The 10,873-nt window shown below is 45.8% G+C and overlaps 5 protein-coding genes across 5 annotated transcripts; 1 reads left to right on the forward strand and 4 right to left on the reverse strand.

Moving 5' to 3' along the window:
* Nucleotides 1-504: 504 nt before the first annotated feature.
* Nucleotides 505-1,689, reverse strand: F4822DRAFT_133023 (uncharacterized protein). Its single transcript, XM_051452742.1, has one exon. The coding sequence runs from the start codon at nucleotides 1,490-1,492 to the stop codon at nucleotides 650-652; it is 843 nt and encodes a 280-aa protein (XP_051318348.1). The 5' UTR covers nucleotides 1,493-1,689; the 3' UTR covers nucleotides 505-649.
* Nucleotides 1,690-2,238: 549 nt separating this feature from the next.
* On the reverse strand, nucleotides 2,239-3,249 carry F4822DRAFT_132977 (uncharacterized protein). Its single transcript, XM_051452741.1, has one exon. The coding sequence runs from the start codon at nucleotides 2,948-2,950 to the stop codon at nucleotides 2,375-2,377; it is 576 nt and encodes a 191-aa protein (XP_051318349.1). The 5' UTR covers nucleotides 2,951-3,249; the 3' UTR covers nucleotides 2,239-2,374.
* A 375-nt stretch (nucleotides 3,250-3,624) lies between these two features.
* On the reverse strand, nucleotides 3,625-4,334 carry F4822DRAFT_132959 (uncharacterized protein). The gene has a single exon (XM_051452740.1). It carries the CDS (start codon nucleotides 4,140-4,142, stop codon nucleotides 3,669-3,671), a length of 474 nt encoding a protein of 157 aa, XP_051318350.1. The 5' UTR covers nucleotides 4,143-4,334; the 3' UTR covers nucleotides 3,625-3,668.
* A 633-nt stretch (nucleotides 4,335-4,967) lies between these two features.
* Nucleotides 4,968-6,737, forward strand: F4822DRAFT_391450 (uncharacterized protein). Its single transcript, XM_051457129.1, has 4 exons — nucleotides 4,968-5,530; nucleotides 5,593-5,669; nucleotides 6,000-6,229; nucleotides 6,300-6,737. Exons 1-4 carry the CDS (start codon nucleotides 5,157-5,159, stop codon nucleotides 6,366-6,368), a joined length of 750 nt encoding a protein of 249 aa, XP_051318351.1. The 5' UTR covers nucleotides 4,968-5,156; the 3' UTR covers nucleotides 6,369-6,737.
* Nucleotides 6,738-9,215: 2,478 nt separating this feature from the next.
* F4822DRAFT_133078 (ribosomal family S4e-domain-containing protein) lies at nucleotides 9,216-10,578 on the reverse strand. Its single transcript, XM_051452743.1, has 3 exons — nucleotides 10,450-10,578; nucleotides 9,861-10,283; nucleotides 9,216-9,716 (listed from the first exon to the last, which is right to left on the reverse strand). Exons 1-3 carry the CDS (start codon nucleotides 10,461-10,463, stop codon nucleotides 9,365-9,367), a joined length of 789 nt encoding a protein of 262 aa, XP_051318352.1. The 5' UTR covers nucleotides 10,464-10,578; the 3' UTR covers nucleotides 9,216-9,364.
* Between the last annotated feature and the right edge of the window lie 295 nt (nucleotides 10,579-10,873).

Consider the following 10,873-nt stretch of genomic DNA (forward strand, 5'->3'; position numbering starts at 1 on the left):
GCTCTCCTAATATTCATGTATATAGCGCTAGCCTCCCGATGCAAACCCTCTTAAAATATCCCAAAACACCATGTATACCCATTCGCCCTATCGTCCGTCTGCTTGTGGCCCTTGTAGCGAGCATAGGGATTTAATTGAAGTATCTCGTTCCTAAGGCTATATCGGCCGACATGAATAATAATCGCAAGTTGACTTTTAACTTCCCATAGTAAATGAGGATGCCTCCAAAGATGAGAACGAGGATGAAAGCGAAGGCGGAGGTAAAGGCAAGGGGGAGTTGACGAAGGCCAATTCAAGATAAGCGGGATCGAAAACAGTCGGCTCCCTATTCGCGCGGTCGTGTATGTCAGTCGCCTCATCTAGGCAATTTGGCCCAAAATACCCCGTAAAATCGGACATTAGATCGTCTGAAGGGTGAACACAACATTTATGCGGTTCCCTTGCCGTAGGAATGATGCATGCGCCTGGGTCGTGGTCGGCGAATATACAATGCTTATGGGCAGAACCGAGAGAACATTTATCGTCCGTACCGTGTGTGTGGCTCGAGCGTGGGTTGAAATACGTAGGTAGAAGTTCTACATATTTACAATCGCAGTCGCATAGATGCTGCAAGGGACGTTGGCGTTCAGTAAGACCTCCATCTCCCATTCTAACGCAATTGTATGTAGCATGGACTACTTACATTCGGAACTTTCGCTAGAGAAACATACGAAGGTCTAGCATATAGTGAATCATCATCTCTAGAGTTGTCCAACTTTGTTCTTCTCGAACCATCAGAATCGGAAGGTCGATAAGGCTCAAATTCATCGCGTAGTACTTCTTCCAGGGGACGTCTCCCATTCTCATTTCTATATGAAGACATATAGAGGCGATATGTGTTTAGAAGAGGGCTTGAAGTTGAATGACGCCCAACTCGAAGAGCTCTTAGCTGTATTTCAAACACCTTTTTCTTTCGAGCATCGTCAATTTCCTCGAAGCCTGCGAGTAGAGAAGGGTCGAAGAGAGCAAGTTTGGCCTTCCGTGGAGACCCGAATTGCTGAGCGAGGACTAGAACGCGAGTCTCTCTGATTGTCATCCGTGGGGCGCCTATTACCGTATACAGATCGCCACTGGGTGCTTCATAGCCAGGAACCCAGCATACATCTGCTATAGAAGCCTTGCAGGCTTCGGACGCTATCAGATTGACACCGTAAATCTCGCCATCTCTGCATTTGTAATTATGGATAGGTACCCAGATTGGGAAGAAGTCTTGTCTTTGTGAACCTGTCGAAACAAATAAACCGTGTGCCTCGGTTTGATACTCATTTTCTTGAATATCGTCTTTTAAATCAGTAACGTTACAGATTATCCGAGGCTCATTTTTGTTGGTGCCTTCCAGCGGTCGAACAATTAATGAAGAGACGGGAGCGCCCAAATCGAGAACTGGAGACTGAACAATGGTATTTTGGTGGGACCAGTGATAATTCTTGACGTATACGTGATAGTTGGCCATAATTGTCACGTCAGTCCACAGTATGAACCATATAACACGTGCTAATAAGTAAGCAGGCAAATCAACTCCAAGTCGACGAATTTTCCCCTTGTTGGTGATGGTGTTGCTGTCATCCCAAGGGGCTCGAATGATTTTTGTAAAATCCTTATTAAGCGTGCAAATGTGCCTCTTCTCAGTCAAGCTAGAAATATGCGCAAACCCCTAAAGAAGCAAATATGTAGGGCCGATTCCAAGGGTTTGTAATAGGCGATTGGATATTTTCAACATGCCATCGAGGATGTACTCGTGGTATATCGTTTGAACCGAATGTGATGAATAGTTTTGCGAAAAACTGGCTTGCTGCAAGAGGCTCAGCGGTGAAGTTGAGCTAAATTGGGAAAATAAATGATTGATAGCTAACACCTCCATGATGAGAAGGGTTGACTAATGAGATTCCATGGGTTAGTATCAGCGGAAGACCATCCAGAACAATGCCCGGATGCGAAGGGAGGGAGGCAGAACCCCAATAGAACCCAATCATGGAAAGGAATGATAGGTCGGAATTCGCATCTGAAGATCGTGCATGCTACTAAGGTCATAAACGCCACCTTGTTGTAAAAGTCCCTAGTCATCTGCCGACGACACAGTGTGGGCTCCTACGCCAAATGGCGATATGCAAGACAGCCCGATGCCCGTGTGGCTTGCTTAGACCAGGATTTCGCTTGGCTAATACGGGCACTCTTAAGTGCGTCACCCATCACCGAAGGGTTAATAATACACCGGTGAAGGAGCTTCGAATTGTGATGCCAGCGAATACGCATGTCATCGACTGCCGATATCGAGTAGCACGGATGCTCTAGGCACTGGAATTATTCTCTTAACAGCTTGAATTGCTCAGGACAGTTAACCGTCCTTTTTGGGTGGCGGTTTGGCCTCTTGTTCTTTTGGTTCTTTTCTCAACAAAACTTTAGCTACCCATTCCTCGACCTCCCGCTCTGCCTCCTCGTCGGTTCGGCCACCGTCAGGGCCAATATGTCCCCGGGCCATCCGCCTTAGGTCGTCAATGTTCGAGACGTCAAACGCCCATGATAGACCACCAGTAACCATGATACCAAATCCCATAACATTAAGTGTCGCAAGATTTAGTGCCTCGAGAGCGATTAAAGAACTATCGGATTGCATTTTGTCGACGGTTCGATTGCTCTGATTGTAAAATTTAGGTATCGTCGCTATACGTTTCCTAACTACTGCTCGTCTTGTGATTAGGGTCGAGAGAGTAAGAAAGCCAGCTCCAGCAAAGAACAAGCCCAATTGTTTCAGTGAACGTTGCGAGAATATCGACGGTCGAGGTTCGGGTGGTGTTATTGTATTCTGAAGAGGTTGGGAGGGTCGAGAGGATTGAAGAGGCTGATCTTGTGCGGAAGCATGTGAAGGCTCTCTGTCCTTCGCCATGGTCATAGTCGTTCCGAATGACCACATTGGCCGGTCTATATCGATAATTGCGACGAAGAGGGGACGAACGGAACGAACGCTCAGATTTTATTCGAGGGAACGACGAGCTATATAAGAATCAATGCCATCAAATTCAAATCGCGACAGATTATTTTGTTATTGAAGTTACAACGGCTCCGTAGAACAGAAACAAGTTAGAAGGCGAGAAAATTGAAAAGAAGAAGGATAAATAACTTTTAGACTTTTCGATGTCGCGTGCCGCAATTTGAATTCGGAATTTCTTTGATAAGTCTTTCCCTTCCAAAATTCGATGTTAGTTGCCTCCAAAATCTGGGGTAACCAAGCGAACAAAGTGGAGAAAAGTTTTTTTTCGTAACAAGCACTTAATTGCATAATTCAATAAAAAAGAACATCGCTATCCCAATATCTATGGTTATTATGAGCCAAGCCTTTACCCTTCACACATTACCTCCTGCTTCCAAACCAAGTCTGTTCATAACTAAAGAATGCGATACTATGCTTGTCGAGTTGATACGCCCGAGATACATTCCAAAGGCGAACTATGAATTGCCAAGTATCGTCAATAATGACACCCTAACGTCTCGATCGATTTTATCCCCTCCTCTCCAGGTACACCCACCCATCTGTTCGGGTTAGCATCAAATATCAACCGCCAAGATAATGACAAGGAACTAACTTCGATCCATCCTGACCATCAGCTTAACATTATATTCCGGTCGTAACGTCATTCCTGCCAGAATCCCAAGTTTGATTTGATGGGTTGACGAGTCCTTAGAAGATGTAAAAAGGCGGCTGGCACTTTTGGCGGGACCTTTGGTGGATTCAGGAAATCCAGAATAAACTGACGTATCCACTGCTTCCTAACCAGACTGCTCTCGCATTCATCCCACATATGTTTACAATCCGGAAGTACGAACCCAAACAGCCGCACTAAAAGACATAAGCACGGGCGTAGGCTCTCCAGCTTAAAATGGAGCCAGAGGTCGTTCGGTGATAGTTGACTGGGTGTGTTTTCGGTTGGGAATACTTCATACCAATGAACGGGATGCTTATCGTCGTACTCCTTTAATTCTGTCGTCAAATCCAGAGCTCGATGAACATGGGCCAGTGGTTTCCGAAGCCTCGAAATCGAACCGATCCATTCCCGTATTTCTTCAACGGCGTTGTGGGCGGAGATGACTTGGAGGCGGTTCGCCATCCAGGCACTTGCGAACAGTGACAATCCATTCGCAATATGTCGCGAATCTACTCATTTTTCAGCTAGGGGTGAACGATGGTAAAGCAGTGAGAGTTGAATTATGCACGACATGGTTTTGTATTGATGCGCTATGAGGCTCCATCGTTCTTCTACTTGGAGATAGATACGAAAATGTAATGGGCGCATAGGTAGCGTTCAAGTACATTCTTCCGAGTAATCCAGGGCTCGGCGAATCGTCAACAAAAAATGCTACAGTTCTATTTTCAGCTTGCATAGAAGCACAAAAGAAAAAGCAATATAGACAAGAATGGAAACAGGGTCTAGGGATAGAAGGGTAGTATTGATTGGCTTTAGAAGCTTGAGCTAACGTCATCCATAATGTTCTAACAAGCAAGCCTCCGGTAAGGACTATCTGTACTAGTGTCTGCACCCTGACGAATTTGTCTTTCTTTTGCTAGGGGAAGACGATGATAGATAGAGCGGTGAGACTCTACTATTCTACTATATTGTATTCTTCTTAAGAGGTATTTACCGGATTTCAAGTCACTTCGGATGGTATATATCAGCATATTGAGGGAAATATGATGGACATGGGGTGTCGTATGATATACCATCTACCCAGCACATTCAACTACCCCAGCTAGCCGCATGGATTGAGAAACATATAAGCCTTTTCATGTCGTAGATCTGAGTCAAGATGAATACTAATAGTTGTAAGAGTAGATGCCGCGTATCGAAGAAAGTTACATGGAGATTTTGTCCCGGGTTATTTCGTCTATGTGCATACTAAGCTTGCGGTATGTACTTATAAAGTGGAACCAATCTAACGAAATCTATGATCTATCCAAAACGCGGGAGTCTAAAGGTTCCATCCCACCGGATTCAACTCTATATCATAGTTGGAACTTTATCGAGCCTACTTTGACCCCTGAGATTTAAAGACTCGTTGATAAATAAGATAATTCTCTCATCGCGATTAACTGAAAGGGCATAGACACTGTGAAAGCCATTGTTATGGGCAAGGATAAATCAGCTAAGAAAAATCAATCTTCAAAAAATGCTACGGTGGCGGCTGCAACTCAACCGCCAAACTGGCCACCATTCAAACCAACCCTACCCGTCGTGCAATTCAACCCCGAGGCTCCCGTCCCGGACTTAGAGGACAAGATAATCCTAATACGGAATTTCTGGCCTAAGAATCTTTGCCGAGACTATGTTAACTTTCTAAAAACACTATCTTTGACCACCACACCTGGTCGACCAAAACGTGGCGAAGCGTTAAGGGTTAACGATAGATTCCAAGTTGACGACGTACAGTTCGCTCAGAGACTGTGGCATGGAACAGGACTCAAGGAGGCCCTAGCAGAAGAGTCCGTGATGAACCTATGGTTAGCAAGGGTCTTACATCATTGGTGGGACATAAACGATACTAATGACCAGCAATGCATAGGGGCGGTGATGTGGTAGCATTAAATCCTAATATCCGAGTTTATCGTTACTCCAAAGGTCAATACTTTGATTGTCACTGTGAGTAGATCTCCGAGTATACTTCGAAACCTTTCGCGCAAAATTGCATCCATCTAGTGATAATAGGTTATGCAGGGCAAGCTTACATGGTGTGGATGATGTTTCTGCAGCAAACTTCCTCACATTGCATTCTTCAAGCCCCAGGGATCGTTGTATAACGTTGACATGCCTTATCAACACTCATCACATCAAAGCTGGCTTCGATAGCGAACCTATAGCGGAACGCGGTACCCTGCCATATCTTGGAGAGACAATTGATGTCACAGCATCCCCAACGCCTCAGGATATTTTCCTCGTACAAGAACATGGTTCACTAATCCGTAGCTATAGATGACGACTCAAATATAGTTGCTTTATCGGAGACGAACGGGTCTTGTACTACCATCAGCACTAAAACAACCTGGACGCTATTATTATATTTGACCTCAGCCGCCGAGGGTTGCATCGGCGGAGAAACCGTATTCTACCCTCACGACCGTAAATCACCAAAAGAAGAAATTGCCATTGCCCCTGAGACAGGTTTACTCCTGCTCCACAAACATGGGGATGATTGCTTGTTGGTAAGAATAGGAACTCCCCTCCATTAATAACTACCTAGGCCGCTACGGAGTTACTAATCTATGTCTCTAGCATGAAGGTCGTGAAGTAACAGCAGGCGAGAAGTGGATTATCCGCACCGACCTCTGTGTGAGGAAGTAGTCTTCCGTTAGCGCTAAGGGATGATATACGGACGCCCCCTGGTAATGGGAAGGCCCCTGAATACCACAACACTTTGGACTTAGATATCCTAGGCCTACGATATCGTGCCTTGACGCAACAAATTAGGTAACAAATAATTAACCTCTAGAGGAAAATCCCACTATTTGCAAGCCACAATAATCAGCTGATAATTAGAAGCTGCTTGTGTCCGAAGAACCCGAGACAACTAAGTTCCTCCGATCAGAGCTGCGCCCGAAGATTTTTTTCGATAAAGGATGCCAAGTAACATTCTTCGGCGGTCTAGCAGGCGCATAGTTCCCGCGACTGCTGTTATACTTAGGTAGCAATATATTAGATTATATCCACAAACTCAATACCCAAATACCACTTGTATTACATGAGACAAGACTGGCCAGACCAGCCTAGATCGAATCTCTAGAATAGAAAAGGCATGGCTAGCTCTGCCGACCGATTCCTGCTACTAACGATTCTACTCTTAGGCCAGAAGGTTTCCCCGCAGAAAGCAATGTCTTGTCCTGACGAACATAGCACAGCGGATCGGCCCACACCATGTCTTGCTCCGCAACACCGCCTTCGTCCTAGAAGTTTCAACGGCACCAGACTCTTGGGCTATGGCTGTTTCTCCACTGACTATCATACGGGGCTACGAGAATGTCTACCAAGTATATTCTTATTCTTTCTCTTTATGGAATTTACGACAAGTCAGCCTGTATGTCTAGGACCTTCTCTATCTATATACCCTGTCACATTCTAGATCTTACATATTATTGCCCCGCACAAATCACCAGGCTTCCGGGGAAATAGAAAACTAATCTTCACTTTCTAGAAATTTAATGAGATACCTATGATACGTTAAAAACGTTCGTATATATTTACACGGCCAATAGGCTTTCTAGATTAGAGATAGAGAGGTGGGAGCCACCGACCTAGCTTTCGCCTCATGTACGTCATTATCTCCTGACCATTTTTTTTGAAACTTGTTCGTAAAAGGATATCATCTACATGGCAGATCTGTGGTAGGTGAGTAGAGATACGGGTGTGGGATACGGAGTCTACGGTGTGCAACGATACGAGCAGATTATCCGGAATCATATTCGATAGGTCATTTACTAGAGCACCAGTAGTCTCAACAGAGCCTCTTTTTATGGGTCGACTCGGCGGATATTCCCAGAATCCAGGGATATGGGACACTGAATTACACACCGGAAGCATTCCTTATTCGTCGAGGTCTAGTGGGTGGCCATCCTCGGGGAATACGGAAACTAGAATTACTTTATGTTCTAAAATGAAGGACCTAGAGCAATATTGAATCTCACTATTACTTGGCGCGATGGAGTCTACGACGTAACTTTTTGGGAAAGGAAAAGAAGAAAAGAAAACCATACCCGCCAACATACGTCCAGCCCGGTTGAAGACCCAAGATGTAATACTAACTAACTTTGCGACCCTAAGATATGGCTTGACTGATGCCGAAAAGGACTGATCGTTACAGTAGATTCCACCTTATCTCGCATTATCATACCCTTCCGTGAAGCCTCCTAGTTCATCACACATTAATGACATATGCCAATCACCCGGCAAAGGCGTTCCCTGGTCTGATTAGAACGGGTCTTTAAGCTACACATCCTCACCGGTGAGTAACCAATATCTCTACGCAAATATAGCTCCATGGGTGGCACCACATGTATCACACTCTGCTGTGATATGTGAAGATAATTTTTTCTCGTATCCATAAGTAGAATATCCATGACTTTGGAGAGTGCCTATTAGCCCGGCAAGGCTCTCATGACTATACAGGACAAGACACTTTTAAAAAATGTTAGGGATTTTCACTTCCCACATATACTCCCGATATGTGAAATTGCCACTTTTACCATAGACCAATCTCTTTCCCGGGTACCAGATCCACGATGCAGTGCTTCATTAGCAAACCGCCGCCCCCAAGCCGGCTAGTAGACGCCCAAGCATGGCCCAGGGTATCAAAACTACGAACACCAAGGACACTATCTCGCCGAAAATTACCTACTCGTGTTTGCCATGTGGTGGTCTGTCATACCAAATAAATCAAATGAAGCAAAACTTCCCTAAGTCTCTTGATCGATGAACACGTATTATACTCCCACGTGCCTGATCGCTCTCTAACGTAGTTCCTAGGGCTCTCTAATACCTTCACGTAGCTCAAGATACCAGTAGGGACCCTGTAAACTCATGTATAATATAGTCATTGGCTACACAAAAGTCTATAGCCATCCATACAGACAACTTTCCCAAGCCATCATAGAGAACCCCCGTCGACCCCCAACCTCTTCCCCTCCTCACAAGCTAGACAAAAAACGGTCAACAAGGGGGTGCAGACGGGACGGAAAGAAGACAGACGCCACCTCGTGTTTCTCGTGTTCTATTGGAAGTACGCGTAGCTAAGATGGGGGAAGGGGGCAAGACCCTCAAGAGAGTCGGTGAGGGAAAACGGAAGTTCGAGCTCGGCTCACTTAAAGGTCAGCGAAGGGCCGAAGACGTGATAGGCAGGCTAGCACAGTATAACTCATTTGGTGGCGTTCTTATATCCATGCTTCGTGTAAGTAGGTCATTAGCTCTGCAGGTTGAGCCCGAGATAGCTTGCTTTGATACTGGTTGGTCAATGCGGTGTAGGAAGGGTAGTATCGAACTTCTCAGTTAGTTGGGCCTCATCGGTGTGGATGAACGGGAAGCATGTAAACGATATTTAGGAATACGACAGATCAAGAAAAAGCACATGACAACTCGAATATGCGGAAGTAGAAAATCAAGAAAGATCAGTTGCCACAAGAGGGCGGGATCATTGGTCAATTAATCCTCATTATCATTGACCCTTAGCTACGAATCCTACTCATTTGGTAAGAACGAAAATGGATATGCCATAGACTCCAGTTCCCATGCTTTGTGAAAGACAACCCTCTGCCTGATCCCGTTTTTGTTATTTTTACCGATTAACCCCTTTAGTGACCAGCAAGAGCGTGGGCTCGGCGACGGTCACGCTCCTCCGCAATAGTAAGCTTGACACCCTTACCCTTGGGTAGGGAGATCCAGGGCTTCTCGGAACCGATGACGAAAACGTTGTTCTCACGGGTGGCGAAGGTGTTGTCAATGGCGTCCTTGATGTGGACGATGTTGAAACCTCCATCGTGACGCTCACGGTGAGTGATGACACCAACACGACCCATGTTACGACCACCAGTGGCCATGGCAATGGCACCAGTGTCGAACTTGATGAAGTCGTCAATCTTGCCGGTGGCTAGGTTGATCTTGACGGTGTCATTGACCTTGATCGAAGGGTCAGGGTATCGGATGCTGTAGTAGAAAACAATGTTAGCATTTGTGAAGGAGTAGGGGACATACCAGCCATCAGTTCGAAGCTCGATCTTATCACAAAGTGGAAAAGGTGGTTCAACCAAAGCTTGATCCAACGGCTGAATGATGTCTGACAGAACTTACGTTCTCGCATCGTGCGTGACCAAGAATGGGATGCCGCCCTTGCCAAGTTGTACTCGCTTGACCTTGCCGAGCTTGTACTCGGCCTCCTCGGATTGGATGCGGTGGATGGTGTAGCGACCCTTGGTGTCGTAGATGAGTCGGAAGTGCTCGCCAGTCTTCTCGATGGTGATGACGTCCATGAAACCAGCAGGGTAGGTCATGTCGGTTCGGACCTTGCCGTCAACCTTGATAAGGCGCTGCATGAGGATGGCCTTGGTCTCGCGGTAGTTGAGAGCATACTTTAGGCGGTTACGGATGAAGATGATGAGGGGCATGCAATCACGCTGCTTGTGAGGACCGGCGGAGGGCTTGGGGGCGTAGACACCGGACAGCTTGTCGAGAAGCCAGTGGGAGGGGGCGCTCAAGCGCTTCTGGTGCTTCTTACTATATATCGAAATTTAATTAGTATAGGTCGTAAATATTTCAACGATCGGAAATTTCGACGCGAATGCGCGCGCATCGTAGGAATTATAATAATTCTTCGGATGCTGTTGTTTCGCATTGTACATCTGTTTAATTATCAAGACTGGGTATAAATAGAATTACTTACGGTCCGCGTGCCATTTTGACTGCTCAACGATAGGTATCGGGAAGAATATCGTGAAGTGGCAGGTTGAGTATGGGAAGGCTTCCTCTCAATTGGGACTTGTTAGGAAAAAAAAGTTGAATGAATTGATTCCGCCTAGTTTAGAATTTCCTTGGAAGCGAAAAGGTGTGGGTTTGTGCCCTAGTGGGTCCTACCCGGGCGGTGAGAGTTGTGTGGTCTGTGCACCTGACGGCTGTAAGAATTGCTGGCAGGTGTTCCCCAGAAATTATCAAGATACTTCCGGTACCTACATCGATGTACACGTGGGTATTCTAGACTTTCTGCAGGGTCCCACCATTAGCCAAATTCAGAAGGTACATCCGTTGATGTACTTCGATATGCACTTTATTTCACGGCGAATGAATATTAGAAGGCATCCCTAGAATCC

This window comes from Hypoxylon trugodes, assembly GCF_022578975.1.
Source record: "Hypoxylon trugodes strain CBS 135444 unplaced genomic scaffold F4822scaffold_2, whole genome shotgun sequence".
NCBI classification, from domain to species: Eukaryota; Fungi; Ascomycota; class Sordariomycetes; order Xylariales; family Hypoxylaceae; genus Hypoxylon; species Hypoxylon trugodes.